A 20,535-nucleotide genomic window follows, 5' to 3' on the forward strand; every position below is an offset into this window, starting at 1 on the left:
ATCTTAGTTTCAACATTATTTGTTCTTTAGGCATTCCTCTCTAAAAGAAAAAGGTATCAGCTGTATGTAAAGTCAAGTCACCTTTATTTATACAGCACTTTTTCCAACACAGATTGTAGCAGATCTAGAATAAAATAGCGTCATAGTCCAGCTTAAGTTCAGTGATGCTTATTTCTGTTGTAAGAAAGTTATTAATTCAGTTTATTATATATATAATCTGGATCCGGCCCTGATCCGGCTGACTACATCATGCGTTGTGGTCGTGTCTAGACGCAATCATTTAACTGATTTGAATAACAGAAATGTCAAGTCAAGTCAAGTCAAGTTTATTTGTATAGCGCTTTTCACAATACAGATTGTATCAAAGCAGCTTCACAGTATTAAATTAAAATAATACAACAAAGTTTGTTTCAAGAGGAATTTATTGATTGATAAAATTAAATTAAATATCCCCAAAATATCCCCAACTAAGCAAGCCAAAGGCAACAGTGGCAAGGAACCGAAAAACTTCATCAAGTGACCTAATGGTGTCCTAAAACTCCATCAGGTGACCTAATGGAGAAAAAAAAAACCTTGGGAGAACCCAGGCTCAGTCGGGGGCCAGTTCTCCTCTGGCATTTATGAGCTAGAGGCCGGATTGTAGTTTGAACTGTGGGATTATATGAATGCCTGGCTGAAGAGATGCGACTTTAATCTAGTTTTAAACTGGGAGAGCGAGTCTGAGCAACGAACAGTATCAGGAAGACTATTCCAGAGTTTTGGAGCCAAATGTGAGAATGCTCTCCCTCCTTTGGTGGTTCTGGATATCCTAGGTATGACCAAAAGCCTTGAATTTAGTGATCTTAAAGAGCGCGATGGATTATAGGGTGATAAAAGATCCGTTAAATAGACTGGAGCTAAGCCGTTTAGGGCTTTATAGGTCAGTAGCAATACCTTGTAATTAATACGGAACTTTATAGGTAACCAATGCAGTGATGATAAAATCGGTGTTATATGATCATATTTTCTTGATCTAGTAAGAACTCTAGCGGCGGCATTTTGGACTAACTGTAGCTTGTTTATTGAGGATGCAGGACAACCAGCTAGTAAAGCATTACAGTAATCCAGTCTCGAGGTCATGAATGCATGAACTAACTTTTCTGCATCAGAAACTGATAGCATATTACGTAGCTTAGCAATGTTTCTAAGGTGGAAAAAGGCTGTTTTTGTAACATATGAAATATGATTTTCAAAAGACAGGTTGCAATCGAGTATAACACCCAGGTCTTTTACTGTAGAGGATAAAGTAACAGGACATCCTATGATGTTAAAGTTGTATTGTGCGAGGTTTTGTGGGCGGTTTTTTGAACCGATAAGTATTACCTCTGTCTTGTCTGGATTTAATAAAAGAAAATTACGGGTCATCCAATCTTTTATATCTTTAACACACTCTGTCAATTTGGAAAATTTTGCGTTTTCATCCGGCCGTGATGAAATATATATTTGAGTGTCATCAGCATAACAATGGAAACTAATTCCATGTTTCCTTATAATATTTCCAAGTGGCATCATATATATTGAAAATAACAGAGGGCCTAATACAGATCCCTGCGGCACTCCATAGTTTACTGGAGTTATGATCGATTTTTCTCCATTTAAATAGACAAAATGGTAGCGGTCAGATAGGTATGATTTGAACCAGCTTAGTGCTTGTCCTTGAACACCAGTATAATTTTGTAGTCGATCTAAGAGTAATGTATGATCTATAGTATCGAACGCAGCACTAAGATCAAGTAAAACTAGTATTGAGATACAGCCTTGGTCAGAAGCTAAAAGTAAATCATTTGTGATTTTAACGAGCGCAGTTTCAGTGCTATGATGCGGTCTGAATCCAGACTGAAACTTTTCATAGATCTCATTTTGTTGCAAGAAAGAGCCCAGTTGAGCGGACACCACTTTTTCTAATATTTTAGACATAAATGGAACATTTGAAATGGGTCTATAATTTGCTAGATTATTATGATCTAATTGTGGTTTCTTAATGAGAGGTTTTATAACTGCCAGTTTAAATGTTCTTGGAACATGACCTAAAGATAAAGACGAGTTAATAATATTGAGGAGAGGCTCTTCCACTACAGGTAACACTTCTTTCAGTAGTTTAGTTGGTATAGGATCTAATAAACATGTTGTTGTTTTAGATGAAGTGATAAGTTTATTTAACTCTTTTTGTTCTATAGTTGTAAAGCACTGTAATTGTTCTTTCGGGGTGATAATTGAAGCTGAATTATAAGGCGCGATTGAAGATTGAACGTTTACAATTGTGGTTCTGATGCTTTCTATTTTCTCAGTGAAGAAGTTCATGAAATCATTACTACTGAACTGTAACGGGATATTTTGTTCGGGTGACGTCTGTTTATTTGTTAGTCTAGCAACGGTGTTAAATAAAAACCGTGGATTGTTTTGGTTGTTTTCTATTAGTTTGCGGAGGTGCTCAGCCCTGGCCGCTTTTAGGGCCTTTTTATAACGTGACATACTGTCTTTCCACGCGATTGTAAAGACCTCTATATTAGTTTGTTTCCATTTACGCTCTAAAATACGGGTTTCTCTCTTTAAAACATGCGTAGTATTGTTATACCATGGTGCTTTATTTTTCTCTCTGACCTTTTTTAATTTAATAGGTGCAACCACATCCAATGTTCTAGAGAGATGTATAATGTTATATGTGAACTGACAGAGTGTGTCTGCTTCCCGGACAATGTTAGGAAGATTATTCCAGAGTTTAGGTGCTAAATAGGAGAAGGATCTACCGCCAGCAGTCGATTTTGATATTCTAGGTATTATCAACTGTAATAGACGTGAAGGATTATAATGCGTTGAGAGCTCGCTCAAGTGCTGCTGAGCTAAACCATTTAGTGCTTTGTAAGTAATCCGCAATATTTTAAAGTTTATACGTTGTTTAATAGGGAGCCAATGCAGTGTTGACAGAACTGGGCTAATATGGTCATACTTCCTGGTTCTGGTAAGAACTCGAGCTGTAGTTTGTTTATTAAGCGTGCAGGGCAACCACCCAGTAGAGCATGTCAATAATCTAGCCTGAAGGTCATGAACGCATGATCTGACTGTTGGCATTGAGAGCAAAATGTCATAGTTTAGATATTTTTAGATGGAAGAATGCGGTTTCACAGATGCTAGAAATGCGGCTTTCAAATGAAAGATTGGTATCAAAGAGCACACCCAGGTTCCTGACCGACGACCAAGACTTAACAGAGCAGCCATCAAGTGTTAGACAGTATTCTAGGTTATTACGTGCTGAGGTTTTTTGTCCAATAATTAGAAAATCAGTTGGTTTTTTTTCTCAGAATTTAGTAGGAAATCACCCAATTTTTTATACAAGCATTCCATTAATTTTGTGTTTTGGTAAGTTTCGTTGGGGCGAAATAAAGAGCGGAGTATCATCAGCATAACAGTGAAAACTAAAGCCATGCTTCCTCACAATATCTCCCACGGGTAGCATGTACAGGGTTAAATAAGAACAAATCGCATAGATAAATACAATATACAAAAGTTACAATTAAAGTAAGGCCTAACTGTAGTATTCATTTCAGGTACAAAAATGTAATAATTAAATGTAAAATAACGCTTGTGTTAACAAAACACAGCTTTAACAAAGTTTAATCTATATTAAAATTATACAGTATTTTAATATTGAGTAAAGTTTGTTAAAGCTGTGTTTTGTTGTTTAACATGATTGACACTGATATTTATGAGCCACTGTCACTTTAAGAGCAAATGCACGGATCCAATATAAAGCCTGGTTCACACGGACGATTTTAAAATTGTCGGCCGATTTTCCAAACCTGAGAGACCCCACACACGGGGATAAAAAATCACGGGTCTAACAGTTTTGGTCGTACAGTGTGTGGTGCGCAGCCACACGGCAAAATCAACACATCACACACGAACCGATTTGACTCCCGAGCATTCCCAGATCAGACGGGAAATCGCGCAAAATACCTCGAGATCAAACGTGACTTCAGAGTAAACAATCATGGTGGACGAAGAGGATGCAGTGGCAATAGTTTGTTTTTAACCGAAAAAAAACGTTATCAAAAGAAAAGGCGATGATCTCTGACGTCCACCGGACTTTCTGGTGCGCGATGCCGCCGGCTGTTTTGATTATATTTCCCGGGGCTTCCTCGCCGCCTCGTCACCTCGCTTTCTGATTGGCTACACTCCACAGTCCACAGGCTGCGTGCTCGGGGGACACCACACACGAGAAGAAATCGGGCCAAATAAATCCAACATGTTGGATATCCCCGATTTGAGATCGGAGCGGTCCCGACGTCCTTCCGAGCAGACGAGAGCAGTCTTAACACACCACACACGGCAGGAATATCTGATCAGATTATTTTACGATAATCGGAGCATCCTTAAGATTGTCGGAAGGGGTGAATCGGGGCTAAAATCGGCCTAATTATCCTGCCGTGTGAACCAGGCTTTAGGAAATACATCCGATTTCTTTCTCAACTGTTTGCGTTCACTTAAGACATAACTCACTGTGTATACAAGAATACTTTTAGAGACAGGTATTTTAACATAGTTTTGTATGTGTGTCCATCCAAGTGCAAGGAGAAGTGAAAGGCATCAATTCTGAGTTTGCGTCTGAAACGTGCCTTTCTGTGTGTGTGTGTGTGTGTGTGTGTGTGTGTGTGTGTGTGTGTGTGTGTGTGTGTGTGTGTGTGTGTGTGTGTGTGTGTGCATGCGGTGTGTGTGTGTGTGTGTGTGTGTGTGTGTGTGTGTGTGTGTGTGTGTGTGTGTGTGTGTCTCTGTGTGTGAGCGGCTGTGAGTACAGATAACAGCATGCGAGTACCGAATTAAATACTCCTTTGACTCTTATAGCGCTGGAATGCTTTTTTTTTTTTTTTATCTTTGAAAAAGCCAATGAATCAAAGCACTAAGCAGAAACTGGGATGTGGGATGTGGGAGCTGATGAATCTGAGGATGGAGATGGCAGCTGGCACATCAAAAATAAAATAAAATCTAAGAAGGGAAATACTGAGAACATGGCATTTGGTTACTAATTGTACTGATAGCTTTTTTTATTGATAAATAAATAAATATATTAACATCTCTAATGAATTCCAATAGTTTTATCAGAGTTTATCTGAAACCTTGAAAAAATATATGCTTTTTTACAATATTACAGAGATAGTTATACATTACATTTTTTTATGTATATATATTTTACAATGGTATTCAGTAGAGAATGAGGTTGACATGTAGCTAGAAAATACTTGGTAGATCATTAAGTTCCCCAATTACCCAATTGCGCATCCAATGCAAACATGCAATACATTGATGAATTTAGAGAAATGCCCTTTGATTTACAGATTAAACTAATCATAAAATATAATTGTTAATTTTCATAATAGATAACAAATGACAGAAAGTACTTGTATGACTAGGCATGGTTCAGCCTGTTCTAAAGGTATAGAAGCTGAAATTCAATGTATTGTCGTTTCAAGGTCTAGTTTCCGTAGGCATCCTTCATTTGAGTATCATTCAGACCTGTCTGAACCAGTTATGTGGGATTATGGTCGATCAAACCACGGAACCAGAAGTGACACAGCAACTAGAACTACAGCAGTCAACACACTGATCTTGCTGCTGACTTCAGCTGATGAAAATACTGCAGTACAGAGAAAGAAGAGCAGAACAAACAACATTTATAAATATTTATCATTCATATTTAATGGAATTTATCTAAAGCACATCTTTATTTACATGATGGTATTAATCAAAGTATAAACACTAATATGAGTAGACTGTATTTTCCTATAGTACAAAATTAGGGGTCAGCTCTATGTTCCCACAGCCCTATGTTCCCACAGTCCTATGTTCCCACAGTCGTATGTTCCCACAGTCCTATGTTCCCACAGCCCTATGTTCTCTCATTTAACTTTGTCCCCTATGAAGGGTAGGTTTTATTGCTTGTGCTGGTACAGGGATAGCCCAATTACATCCCAGACAAGTCTCCCTCCTGTGAGGGGTAGGTTTAGGTATGTTAGGGTTAGGGCTGTGGGAACATAAGGCTGTGGGAACATAGGGCTGTGGGAACATGGGGCTGTGGGAACATAGACATGCTCCCCAAAATTAAAGTGCAACGCTTACCTGTGCCATTTATCACAATTTCATATGTGAAGATCTGGAAGGGTAACGAGTTGTTTCTGGCTGCTCGAACAATAGTGTTCACTATCTGGTTGCTGTTGGGGAGAGCGGTGTTCGCTGCAAATGTAAGATCCATGGAGTTTCGGATCGAGGGTACACTCCTCGTTTTTACACTGGCATCACTAGAGAGAGTTTCAAATCAAAATTCATTGATTAAAACTGAATGCTATGTGTCAAAAGTTGTTTTCAAGAACACGCAAGCATACACACACATGCATACCTGAAGTTTGTTACGGTTATGATGCTGAATGATGCAGGGTAATCAGCAAAGAAAAATGGTTCAAGCTGCAAAACAAGAGTCGTTTCAACAAAATTAGTTTTCTTTTCATACATTGTTACCCAACATTCTTAAATAGACACTTCACACTTACCCCTGTTTTTATCATCGTAGCCCTATTCTTAAATTCAGTTGAACTTTTGCTTGAAAGAGCAGCCACAAAGGTTCCATTAGTCAGGATGATCACTGGAATTATCTGCAGTGATTCTACAAAGGATTAAAAAGTAGAAAACAGTGTATCAGGTGGATTTTTCAAGAGATACATCGAAGAACTCACATTTCATGTCAACTGTAATTTACTAATAACTTACTGATAACAGCAATAGAGGTCACATCAATAGTAAGGTTAAAGCCTGAGTTTGGATTTGTAGCTGCTTCTTTTAGCGTCTGCACTATTTCACTGTTGCTGGGGATGGGTTCATTGGAGGTTTGGTCAAACACTAATTCAAGCTCTGCCTGGACATTTTGTTCTGCCCGGGTTTTGCTAAAAGCTCTGAAAGGAAACACATACAGTTTACGCCTGGAAGTGTGGAAGACATGAGGATTTTGTATTTTATATATTTTGTCTTTTATATGTTCAGTAAAAAAAAAAAAGAAACCCACCTGAAAGCAATCACAATAACTCTGATGAAAAGAGGTCCATACTTCAGTTTATATACTTTGTTACACTGCGGAAGAGTCAGATTTGGCAATGTTATTAAATATTGTGTCATAATAAAATAATTTATGTATAAGAATCAAATAAAATATGCATTGATTGTTACATTTTCCCCTGGATAAGAACTGGTGTGAAAAGGGAAGTATAGACCGGTCACCAAAAGATCACAACCAAGTGAGATACTTGGTTTAATTTGATTTCAAGATGAAAACCAAACAAGCCACAATTCAAAACAAGCAAATAATAATAATAATAATAAAAAAAACTCACCTCAGTTTCAACTATTTGTGCTAGGTTTTTAAATGCCTCGCTTGCCGTATTTCCTAGATCTGAAGTGAAAACTACAAGAATGATCATCTCTATGGTTACAACTGGTGGAGGGCGTGTTGGGACTGCTGTTGTGGTGGTTGTTGTTGTTGTGGTGGTGGTGGTTGTTGGTGTTGTTTTTGTTGTGGTTGTTGTTGGTGTTGTGGTTGTTCTTGTTGGTGGTGTTGGTGTTGTGGTGGTTGTTGTTGGTGTTGTGGTTGTTCTTGTTGTTGGTGGTGTTGTTGTTGTTGTTGTTGTTGTTGTTGTTGTTGGTGGTGGTGGTGTTGTGGTTGTTCTTGTTGTTGGTGGTGTTGGTGTTGTGGTGGTTGTTGTTGGGGTTGTGGTTGTTGTTGGTGTTGTGGTTGTTCTTGTTGTTGGTGGTGTTGGTGTTGTGGTGGTTGTTGTTGGTGTTGTGGTTGTAGTTGGTGTTGTGGTTGTTTTTGTTGTTGGTGGTGTTGGTGTTGTGGTGGTTGTTGGTGTTGTGGTTGTTGTTGGTGTTGTGGTTGTTGTTGTTGGTGTTGTGGTTGTTCTTGTTTGTGGTGTTGTTGTTGTTGGTGGTAGTGGTAGTGGTGTTGGTGGTGTTGGTGGTGTTGTTCTTGTTGTTGTTTGATTGTTGGTCAATCTGACTGTGACTGTAGTTGTGAGCGGTGCTGTTGTTTTAAGTAAAGGCTTGGTTGTTGTGTTGGCGAGTTGGTTTGGTGTATTAGATGGGGCAGTACTTGAAGACATAGAGTGGTCTGTAGTTGTTATATGCTGGGTTGTAGATGTAGTTATAATCTGTGTTTTAGTTGTAGGTTTCAATGTATTTACTGTTGGGAGGATTGTAGCTATGGTGAGTTGGGTTGGTGTTTTAGATGGGGTTATAGTTGAAGATGTAGACTGGGTTGCAGTTGTTGCCAGTGTAGTTATTACCTGGTTTGTAGTTGTTATGGGTGGTGAAATAGTTATATTTGACTGGGAAGAAGCGATAGTCTGTGTTGTAGTTTGAAGTGTAGGCTGAGTTACAGTCATTTTAGGTGAGGTAAAGGCTAAAATTGTTGGTTGGATTGTAGTAGCTCTAGGTTGGGATGTAGCTATAGGCTGTGTTGTAGGTGGAATCATAGGCTGGTCCAGAGTTGTATCAGGGGATGAAGATGAAGCATTTATTGTAGTTTGGGTTGCAGCAGATGTAAGCTGGGTTGTATCGATTGAAATTAGCTCTTTAGTTATTTGCTGGCTTGTAAATATAGACTGGAATTTAGTTGTTGTAGATATGGGATATAGTTGTTGGGATGTAGCTGTGGTTGGGGCTGTATTTTTAGGCTGAAAAGTAGTTTCAGCTGTAGACTGGGTTGTAATTGTTGTGGGTTGGATTGAATGAGTTACAGGTTGGCTTGAAGTTGTAGATTTGTCTGTAGATTTGTCTGTAGCTTGAATTGTACTGGCAGGTTGGGATATATTTGTTTGTTGGGCAGTAGTCGTAAGTTTTAAAGGGATTAATGTTGTCTGTTGGGTTGGAATTGTTGGCTGTTTACTTGTAGTTGTTGCAGGGTTTGATGTCATTGTTGACTGGATTGAAGTTGATATTGCTTGGGTTGTAGTAATGGTCTGGGTTGCAGATTTGTTTGTAGGTATATTTGTAGCTTGAGTTGTACTCAGAGGTTGGGTTAAATTTGACAGCTGGATTGATGTCTTAGGCTCTGCTGTGATCTGGGATATATCTAAAGTTATTGGTTTGATTGCAGTTTGTGTAGGTTGTAAAGTAGTCACAGAATGGGCTGTGTTTGTTGGCTGGGCAGTTGTTGAGAATGTAGCCTTGGTTGTAGCTGTAGTAAGCTTTGATGTAATTGTTGACTGGACCTCAGTTATAGGTTGGATTTCAGTTTGTGCTGCTTGTGAAATAGTTGCTGTCTGGACTGTATTTGTAGGCTGGGCAGTTGTTGAGAATCTAGGCTCGGTTGTAGCTGTTGCAAGCTGTGATGTAGTTGTTGTTGACTGGGCCCCGGTTATAGGTTGGATTTCCGGTTGTGTAGTTTGTAAAATGGTTACGGTCTGGACTGTAGGCTGGGCAGATGTTGAGAATGTAACCTGGGTTGTAGTTGTTGCTGGTTGTGATGTAGTCATTTTTGACTGGGCCCCGGTTATAGGTTGGATTTCAGTTTGTGTTGCTTGTGAAATAGTTGCTGTCTGGACTGTATTTGTAGGCTGGGCAGTTGTTGAGAATCTAGGCTCGGTTGTAGCTGTTGCAAGCTGTGATGTAGTTGTTGTTGACTGGGCCCCGGTTATAGGTTGGATTTCCGGTTGTGTAGTTTGTAAAATGGTTACGGTCTGGACTGTAGGCTGGGCAGATGTTGAGAATGTAGCCTGGGTTGTAGTTGTTGCTTGTTGTGATGTAGTCATTTTTGACTGGGCCCCGGTTATAGGTTGGATTTCAGTTTGTGTTGCTTGTGAAATAGTTGCTGTCTGGACTGTATTTGTAGGCTGGGCAGTTGTTGAGAATCTAGGCTCGGTTGTAGCTGTTGCAAGCTGTGATGTAGATGTTGTTGACTGGGCCCCGGTTATAGGTTGGATTTCCGGTTGTGTAGTTTGTAAAATGGTTACGGTCTGGACTGTAGGCTGGGCAGATGTTGAGAATGTAGCCTGGGTTGTAGTTGTTGCTGGTTGTGATGTAGTCATTTTTGACTGGGCCTCGGTTATAGGTTGGATTTCAGTTTGTGTTGCTTGTGAAATAGTTGCTGTCTGGACTGTATTTGTAGGCTGGGCAGATGTTGAGAATGTAGCCTGGGTTGTAGTTGTTGCTGGTTGTGATGTAGTCATTTTTGACTGGGCCCCGGTTATAGGTTGGATTTCAGTTTGTGTTGCTTGTGAAATAGTTGCTGTCTGGACTGAATTTGTTGGCTGGGCAGTTGTTGAGAATCTCGGCTCGGTTGTAGTGGTTGCAAGCTGTGATGTAGTTGTTGTTGACTGGGCCCCGGTTATAGGTTGGATTTCAGGTTGTGTAGTTTGTAAAATGGTTACGGTCTGGAATGTAGGCTGGGCAGATGTTGAGAATGTAGCCTGGGTTGTAGTTGTTGCTGGTTGTGATGTAGTCATTTTTGACTGGGCCTCGGTTATAGGTTGGATTTCAGTTTGTGTTGCTTGTGAAATAGTTGCTGTCTGGACTGTATTTGTAGGCTGGGCAGATGTTGAGAATGTAGCCTGGGTTGTAGTTGTTGCTGGTTGTGATGTAGTAATTTTTGACTGGGCCCCGGTTATAGGTTGGATTTCAGTTTGTGTTGCTTGTGAAATAGTTGCTGTCTGGACTGAATTTGTTGGCTGGGCAGTTGTTGAGAATCTAGGCTCGGTTGTAGTGGTTGCAAGCTGTGATGTAGTTGTTGTTGACTGGGCCCCGGTTATAGGTTGGATTTCCGGTTGTGTAGTTTGTAAAATGGTTACGGTCTGGACTGTAGGCTGGGCAGATGTTGAGAATGTAACCTGGGTTGTAGTTGTTGCTGGTTGTGATGTAGTCATTTTTGACTGGGCCCCGGTTATAGGTTGGATTTCAGTTTGTGTTGCTTGTGAAATAGTTGCTGTCTGGACTGTATTTGTAGGCTGGGCAGTTGTTGAGAATCTAGGCTCGGTTGTAGCTGTTGCAAGCTGTGATGTAGTTGTTGTTGACTGGGCCCCGGTTATAGGTTGGATTTCCGGTTGTGTAGTTTGTAAAATGGTTACGGTCTGGACTGTAGGCTGGGCAGATGTTGAGAATGTAGCCTGGGTTGTAGTTGTTGCTGGTTGTGATGTAGTCATTTTTGACTGGGCCCCGGTTATAGGTTGGATTTCAGTTAGTGTTGCTTGTGAAATAGTTGCTGTCTGGACTGAATTTGTTGGCTGGGCAGTTGTTGAGAATCTAGGCTCGGTTGTAGTGGTTGCAAGCTGTGATGTAGTTGTTGTTGACTGGGCCCCGGTTATAGGTTGGATTTCAGGTTGTGTAGTTTGTAAAATGGTTACGGTCTGGAATGTAGGCTGGGCAGATGTTGAGAATGTAGCCTGGGTTGTAGTTGTTGCTGGTTGTGATGTAGTCATTTTTGACTGGGCCCCGGTTATAGGTTGGATTTCAGTTTGTGTTGCTTGTGAAATAGTTGCGGTCTGGACTGAATTTGTTGGCTGGGCAGTTGTTGAGAATCTAGGCTCGGTTGTAGTGGTTGCAAGCTGTGATGTAGTTGTTGTTGACTGGGCCCCGGTTATAGGTTGGATTTCAGGTTGTGTAGTTTGTAAAATGGTTACGGTCTGGACTGTAGGTTGGGCAGATGTTGAGAACATAGGCTGGGTTGTAGCTGTTGCTCGGTGTGATGTAGTCATTGTTGATAGAGTCTCAGTTGTAGGTTGAATTTCAGTCTGTTGTGAAGTTGTGAATGACTGGATCACAGTTGTTACAGGTTGAAATATAGTTGTTGTGAGGGTTGTAGTCTGGATGTTTTTTGTATCCTGGGGTGGTGTTGTAACTGTAGGCTGGCTTGTTGTTGGTTCGGTTGTTGTAATGGTTGTTATAGAAGGATTGGTTGAAGTTGTAGCATCAGTTGTTGGCCTGACTGATGTTGTTTATTGTAAAATGAATAATTGTTTGTATTGTAGATTGAATTATAGTTGACAAAAAACAATTGAGAAGTGATGTTAGTCTCAAATATAGTCTCCATAAAAATTCAATTAAATGATCATTTACTTTTTTTTTGTTATATCAACTGATTTACTTACCATCCACACTGGTTATATTAAATGTAGTTACTGCATTCATGATAACTTGTGTGATATTATTATCCTCAGGGAGCATGTCCATCATGAATTTCAAATTCATGTCTGTGATTACTGATCCAGAACTACACATAAAAAGAGAGCAAATGTTTTTTGTTTTTTTTAAGGTTGTGTCAAATAGTGTGCAAGTTTCAAAATGAAAAGAAATGAAGAAATACTCACCGGAACCGAATAACTGTCAGTCCGAGGAAGGAGGTAAATGCTTTTTTAAAGATTGGCTCAAACTGTAGGAAAGTAACAAAGGCAGGTTAAACATTAAGTTATAAATCATAGAGCATATATGTTTCTATATGTTTTTCTATAAACAGAGAAAAAAATCCTGTACATAAAGAGTTATGGTGGTGATGAAAATGTTGTATTTACTGTAACAATTATGTCCAAATTTTAGTCCACTGCACTTTAGCATTTTGTTGCAGTTCTTTCTATTCTGTGTACTTTCTTTGTCTATACAAAACAACATCTTAAATAAAAAGGTATTTGAAAGGTTTCTACACAGCATACTTCATGTTTGACTCTTTGTTCTCGATTTGTAAACTCAGGGGAAGTTGAGTTCAGCAGTGCAAGATCAAACGGTTCATCACTGGTAAATCTGACAAGGACCGTAGTTGTAAGTGGTGTAGACTCTGTTGTCGTTGTAGTGAGTTCCACTACAGTTGTTAGTGGTTGTGTTGTAGATTCTGGTGCTGTTTTCAAAGGATGAATAAATGGATATTAGTCTAAATCACAGCAAATACATAACTTCTCTTTTAAAACCAAGTCACCTGAATGAAACACAAAGAAGCAGGCTATATTTAAATAATGAAAACCTAATTTATGACTTTAATGGAGGACTGTCCATTCTCTCCAGTAGAATGCCAAATAAATAATTTACAAACTAATTTTTCACCTGGAAAAATATCAATGACCCTAGCACACATTTTGCATTGTCATGCATCACACAAAATACAAAAATGTGGGTTTGTCTAACTTACAAAAGAGGGGACTTTCATGCGGAACAGTGGTCACACTGGTAGGTGAGCTCTCAATGGTAGTATCTAGTGATGTCATCGATCCTTCTTTATTTGTTGTAGTCCTGGATGTGGTTACTTCAGGTTGTGTTGTGGTCACTGAGGTTTCTTTTCCTTCGCTAATTCCTGTAGAGGACTCTGTTGTGAATGTGGTTGTTAGCCGTTCTGTTATTGCTATGGTTGATTTTGCTGTAATGGCCTTGGTTGATGTATCTATAGCTGTGGGCTCGGCTATGGCATGAGTGGTTGATTCTACTGATGTGGATTTCATTTCTGTTGTGATGGATGAAGCTGACTTATCAGCAATTCCTATAGTTGTAAATTCTGTGGAAATCACTCCTGTTGTAGTTGATAAATCAGGAATCTTAGTTAATGATTTGGCTTCTGTAGTTGAGTCTGGTGTCATGAGTGTAGTTGATTGAATAGTAATTCCTATAGTTGGCATTTCAGTCTCTGCAGTTAAATCTTCCTTAGTTGTAAATGGTGTTGATGTTTCAGTAACACTTGTAGACAATTCTGATGTAAATGATGTTGTTGATTCTTTAGTGACTCTTTTAGATATTCCTGATGTGAATGGTGTAGTGGATTCCAGTGCATTTTCAGTTGTTGATAAGGCAGGAAAATCTATAGTTGTTTCTTTTATGGTGGATCCAGTAGTAATTCCTGTGGTTGACTGTAGTATTGTGGTAATTGATTGATCGGTAACTCTTGTAGTTAGTAATTCAGTTTCCTCTGAATGTTCCTCTGTTGTAAATGGTGTTGATATTTCAGTAACACTTGTAGATACGTCTGATGTCAATGCTGTTATTGGTTCCAGTGTCTCACCAGTTAAGTCTATAGTTGTTTCTTCTAAGGTGAATCCAGCTGTAACTCTTGTGGTTGATTGAGGTTTTGTGGTTGCAGTTGATTCATCAGTAAATCCATTAGTTGATGGTTCAGTTTCTTCTGTTGAATCTTCCTCTGATGAATCTGTTGTAAATTGTGTTAATATTTCAGTGACACTTGTAGATATGTCTGATGGGAATGATGTTATCGGTTCCAGTGTCTCACCAGTGAAGTCTATAGTTGTTTCTTCTAAGGTGAATCCAGCTGTAACTCTTGTGGTTGATTGGGGTTTTGTGGTTGCTGTTGATTCATCAGTTACTCTAATAGTTGATGGTTCAGTTTCCTCTGTTGAATCTTCCTCTGATGAATCTGTTGTAAATGCTGTTGATGTCTCTTTTACACTTGTAGATATGTCTGATGTCAATGCTGTTATTGGTTCCAGTGTCTCACCAGTGAAGTCTATAGTTGTTTCTTCTAAGGTGAATCCAGCTGTAACTCTTGTGGTTGATTGGGGTTTTGTGGTTGCTGTTGATTCATCAGTTACTCTAATAGTTGATGGTTCAGTTTCCTCTGTTGAATCTTCCTCTGATGAATCTGTTGTAAATGGTGTTAATATTTCAGTGACACTTGTAGATATGTCTGATGGGAAGGATGTTATCGGTTCCAGTGTCTCATCAGTAGTTATTTCACCAGTGAAGTCTATAGTTGTTTCTTCTAAGGTGAATCCAGCTGTAACTCTTGTGGTTGATTGGGGTTTTGTGGTTGCAGTTGATTCATCAGTAAATCCATTAGTTGATGGTTCAGTTTCTTCTGTTGAATCTTCCTCTGATGAATCTGTTGTAAATGGTGTTAATATTTCAGTGACACTTGTAGATATGTCTGATGGGAATGATGTTATCGGTTCCAGTGTCTCATCAGTAGTTATTTCACCAGTGAAGTCTATAGTTGTTTCTTCTAAGGTGAATCCAGCTGTAACTCTTGTGGTTGATTGAGGTTTTGTGGTTGCAGTTGATTCATCAGTAAATCCATTAGTTGATGGTTCAGTTTCCTCTGTTGAATCTTCCTCTGATGAATCTGTTGTAAATGGTGTTAATATTTCAGTGACACTTGTAGATATGTCTGATGGGAAGGATGTTATCGGTTCCAGCGTCTCATCAGTAGTTATTTCACCAGTGAAGTCTATAGTTGTTTCTTCTAAGGTGAATCCAGCTGTAACTCTTGTGGTTGATTGGGGTTTTGCGGTTGCAGTTGATTCATCAGTAAATCCAATAGTTGCCGGTTCAGTTTCCTCTGTTGAATCTTCCTCTGATGAATCTGTTGTAAATGGTGTTAATATTTCAGTGACACTTGTAGATATGTCTGATGGGAAGGATGTTATTGGTTCCAGTGTCTCATCAGTAGTTATTTCACCAGTGAAGTCTATAGTTGTTTCTTCTAAGGTGAATCCAGCTGTAACTCTTGTGGTTGATTGGGGTTTTGTGGTTGCAGTTGATTCATCAGTAAATCCATTAGTTGATGGTTCAGTTTCTTCTGTTGAATCTTCCTCTGATGAATCTGTTGTAAATGGTGTTAATATTTCAGTGACACTTGTAGATATGTCTGATGGGAAGGATGTTATCGGTTCCAGCGTCTCATCAGTAGTTATTTCACCAGTGAAGTCTATAGTTGTTTTTTCTAAGGTGAATCCAGCTGTAACTCTTGTGGTTGATTGAGGTTTTGTGGTTGCAGTTGATTCATCAGTAAATCCATTAGTTGATGGTTCAGTTTCCTCTGTTGAATCTTCCTCTGATGAATCTGTTGTAAATGGTGTTAATATTTCAGTGACACTTGTAGATATGTCTGATGGGAAGCATGTTATTGGTTCCAGTGTCTCATCAGTAGTTATTTCACCAGTGAAGTCTATAGTTGTTTCTTCTAAGGTGAATCCAGCTGTATCTCTTGTGGTTGATTGGGGTTTTGTGGTTGCTGTTGATTCATCAGTAAATCCATTAGTTGATGGTTCAGTTTCTTCTGTTGAATCTTCCTCTGATGAATCTGTTGTAAATTGTGTTAATATTTCAGTGACACTTGTAGATATGTCTGATGGGAAGGATGTTATCGGTTCCAGTGTCTCATCAGTAGTTATTTCACCAGTGAAGTCTATAGTTGTTTCTTCTAAGGTGAATCCAGCTGTAACTCTTGTGGTTGATTGGGGTTTTGTGGTTGCAGTTGATTCATCAGTAAATCCAATAGTTGCCGGTTCAGTTTCCTCTGTTGAATCTTCCTCTGATGAATCTGTTGTAAATGGTGTTAATATTTCAGTGACACTTGTAGATATGTCTGATGGGAAGGATGTTATCGGTTCCAGTGTCTCATCAGTAGTTATTTCACCAGTGAAGTCTATAGTTGTTTCTTCTAAGGTGAATCCAGCTGTAACTCTTGCGGTTGATTGGGGTTTTGTGGTTGCAGTTGATTCATCAGTAAATCCATTAGTTGATGGTTCAGTTTCTTCTGTTGAATCTTCCTCTGATGAATCTGTTGTAAATTGTGTTAATATTTCAGTGACACTTGTAGATATGTCTGATGGGAAGGATGTTATCGGTTCCAATGTCTCATCAGTAGTTATTTCACCAGTGAAGTCTATAGTTGTTTCTTCTAAGGTGAATCCAGCTGTAACTCTTGTGGTTGATTGGGGTTTTGTGGTTGCTGTTGATTCATCAGTAAATCCATTAGTTGATGGTTCAGTTTCTTCTGTTGAATCTTCCTCTGATGAATCTGTTGTAAATTGTGTTAATATTTCAGTGACACTTGTAGATATGTCTGATGGGAAGGATGTTATCGGTTCCAGTGTCTCATCAGTAGTTATTTCACCAGTGAAGTCTATAGTTGTTTCTTCTAAGGTGAATCCAGCTGTAACTCTTGTGGTTGACTGAGGTTTTGTGGTTGCAGTTGATTCATCTGTAAATCCATTAGTTGATGGTTCAGTTTCCTCTGTTGAATCTTCCTCTGATGAATCTGTTGTAAATGGTGTTAATATTTCAGTGACACTTGTAGATATGTCTGATGGGAAGTATGTTATCGGTTCCAGTGTCTCATCAGTAGTTTTTTCACCAGTGAAGTCTATAGTTGTTTCTTCTAAGGTGAATCCAGCTGTAACTCTTGTGGTTGATTGAGGTTTTGTGGTTGCAGTTGATTCATCAGTAAATCCATTAGTTGATGGTTCAGTTTCTTCTGTTGAATCTTCCTCTGATGAATCTGTTGTAAATTGTGTTAATATTTCAGTGACACTTGTAGATATGTCTGATGGGAAGGATGTTATCGGTTCCAGTGTCTCATCAGTAGTTATTTCACCAGTGAAGTCTATAGTTGTTTCTTCTAAGGTGAATCCAGCTGTAACTCTTGTGGTTGATTGGGGTTTTGTGGTTGCAGTTGATTCATCAGTAAATCCATTAGTTGATGGTTCAGTTTCTTCTGTTGAATCTTCCTCTGATGAATCTGTTGTAAATGGTGTTAATATTTCGGTGACACTTGTAGATATGTCTGATGGGAAGGATGTTATCGGTTCCAGTGTCTCATCAGTAGTTATTTCACCAGTGAAGTCTATAGTTGTTTCTTCTAAGGTGAATCCAGCTGTAACTCTTGTGGTTGATTGGGGTTTTGTGGTTGCAGTTGATTCATCAGTAAATCCATTAGTTGATGGTTCAGTTTCTTCTGTTGAATCTTCCTCTGATGAATCTGTTGTAAATGGTGTTAATATTTCGGTGACACTTGTAGATATGTCTGATGGGAAGGATGTTATCGGTTCCAGTGTCTCATCAGTAGTTATTTCACCAGTGAAGTCTATAGTTGTTTCTTCTAAGGTGAATCCAGCTGTAACTCTTGTGGTTGATTGGGGTTTTGTGGTTGCTGTTGATTCATCAGTAAATCCAATAGTTGATGGTTCAGTTTCCTCTGTTGAATCTTCCTCTGATGAATCTGTTGTAAATGGTGTTAATATTTCGGTGACACTTGTAGATATGTCTGATGAGAAGGATGTTATAGGTTCCAGTGTCTCATCAGTAGTTATTTCATCAGTAAATGAAACTCCAATAGTTGACATTTCAGTGCCCTCTGGTAAATCAAGTGTAATTGCTGTTGCTGGTTCATCTGTAATATCTGTGGCTGATGCATCTTTGAAATCTGTTGGTGATTTCTCAGTCAATTTTGTTGTAAATTGTGGTATCTCTTTTGAATAATCTGCAAGATCTATGGTAGGGTTATCCAACAAAGTTGTTGAAAATTCTTCCATTGTTGCCATTTCCGTCATGTCATCATTGGTTGATTCATCTGTAAAAAAAAAAAAAAAAAAAATTCCAGTAAAATTTGTTCTGGGTAGTCGACGCAATTGTGTGTGATGAAGTGAACCTACCTGTTAAACCGGTTATAGACTCATCAGTGCTACTTGTAATGGATTCCACGGTTATGTCTGTGGGTAATTCATCAATTGTGTTGGTCGTAGAATCATTTGTAATGTGAACAATTGATTCTGTTGTGAAGTCATCCGTTGAGTCTGTGGCTTCTGTAACATCAGTTGTTTGCTCAGCTCTGACAACGGTATGTGCTATTTTAAAAAAGACCAAATGTAAGATAAAGTGCATATATTACATAAACAGAAGTGAATGAGTAAATACGGTGGGATGAACAACATGACACTCAACATTAATGTGAAAAGACATGAACTTACCTGTTAACAAAAAAATTGTCGTCATCAATGCTGTTCTCCACATCTTGATAGCTGTCAGAATTTAAACACAACATATGAGAGATAAATTAGGTATAAAAAAATAGATGTCATGTAACTTTTTTTGCCCTGTAAATGTATTGCCCAGAATTTCTCAATTCTCTCTTGGAATCTCCCATCTGAAACACCTGGTTCAGGTCATGGGGCTCTTGTCTACTGAGCTGATGAGTTGAATGAGGTGTGTTAGATCAGAGAAATATCCTTCCTTCGGGAGACTCTATGAAACGGTTTGAGAACTAGATACTTTGCAGTAGAGGTCTGCTAACTGTCTTGAGTTCAACGGGACCCCGCAAACTCTCAAATTTCATGCCACTGGGTTGGCGTTTCTGAATAATTAAAAAAATATATGATTAAATATAATTTTTTTTGCTCAGTTTGCACTTAGAATTTGTGCGTCTGGTTCTGCTTGCTTTGAGAGTAGATTTTCTACCTGTCTGGTCGAGTCAAGTGTCAGTTTCACATGCTGACTGGGTTTCAACTTAAGGCAAGACACTACAGGTAAAATCATTAATTTTCAGATTCTTTTTGTTGTTTTTGTTGTTGTTGAGCTATTTATTGTGCTTCCATTACATGTCTTCTTTCAGACTAGGAAGAAAACATCTGAAATACACATTTAAGTGTTTATTTGCGTCTTTGGATCTTAATTACAATGCATATCTTTAAAAGCTAAGGATAAGTTTTTCTCTCCACTTCAGCAGCACTAAACTTTACAATTTTATTCCTATCTATGTTCTGAAGGTTTTTACTGAGGGATTTGTTCATATACTATTCACATTTTACATAACATTTTATTCCTAAAAATATGGTGATTTAAAAAATAAATAATTTTAATAATTTTATTTTTTAATCAATAAGAGTATTTTCTGATTTACGGAGAATAAATAGAGATATCCAAAACCCCTTCTGTAAAAACCTTTAACTGCAACATGTCAGCACAATCAAACAAGAGTTTTAAACCTGACTACATCCAATGTTCAGATTTATGTTCTGGAAATGTATGCAAATTCATTCATATTTAATTAGACAATTCCTCATTCACATATTTTAAACAACATTTTTGAAAACTTGTAATAATTTAACAGAACTGTTTTGTGACTAGATATTGGTGTTGGTATGGCAGATTTTTGTATTTGTTATTTTTAACTCCACTAAGCTAGTGACTGACATTTACGTTGAATATACTATGCACATTTTGAAATGTATATATTTTTGAAATGTAAAAATGTACTTATCTTCTGGGAAAATTTTCTTATTTCAGTAAAATGTTCTGTAGTTATAGTCCTAAAAAGGCTAAAAGTGCCATCAGTAGTAAAAGGTAAGAAAGAAATTTGCTCAAAACTCACCCAATTCGTCGATCAGTTCAACGAATGATCCTTAAACACAGTTCAGGCTGTAAGTCCCATGGCAAAGGTAAGTGCACACATACCTTACTCAAATTCAGCTTTATTACCTCTGTTATGAGTCATGTGCTGTGTCATTATCACAAGGACAAGCAAACCTACCTAAAGGAGGAAGACCATCATTCAATGACAAGTGGAATTCTTAAACAACATTCCAAAGTTTTAGTTCTTATTGTAATTGGGTTGTTAACAGATGCTTTGTTGTTACATTCCATCTTAAACAAACCGGTCTGAGATTTGTTCAATGCGTGCTTCATTACTGACACATAAATCTTTGAAAAGCTGAGAGGAGATGGATAAGGAATATTTTTTTTTACAGACCAAAATTG

At 38.4% G+C, this 20,535-nt stretch overlaps 2 protein-coding genes across 3 annotated transcripts in view; one reads left to right on the top strand and one right to left on the bottom strand.

Annotated features, from left to right (window-relative positions):
• Positions 1–20,535, top strand: part of LOC309492606 (uncharacterized protein) — a 200,485-nt gene that overhangs the window by 53,726 nt on the left and 126,224 nt on the right. The gene's annotated exons all lie outside the window — the stretch shown is intronic.
• On the bottom strand, positions 7,088–12,721 carry LOC309483594 (uncharacterized protein; the record flags this gene model as incomplete). The annotated part of the gene is made up of 3 exons (XM_082149488.1): positions 7,088–7,152; positions 7,413–8,098; positions 12,717–12,721. 2 exons carry the CDS (start codon positions 12,719–12,721, stop codon positions 7,441–7,443), a joined length of 663 nt encoding a protein of 220 aa, XP_082005614.1. The 3' UTR covers positions 7,088–7,152; positions 7,413–7,440.

The sequence above is a fragment of the Leuciscus leuciscus genome (genome assembly GCF_965113295.1).
Source record: "Leuciscus leuciscus genome assembly, chromosome: 2".
Taxonomy (NCBI): Eukaryota; Metazoa; Chordata; class Actinopteri; order Cypriniformes; family Leuciscidae; genus Leuciscus; species Leuciscus leuciscus.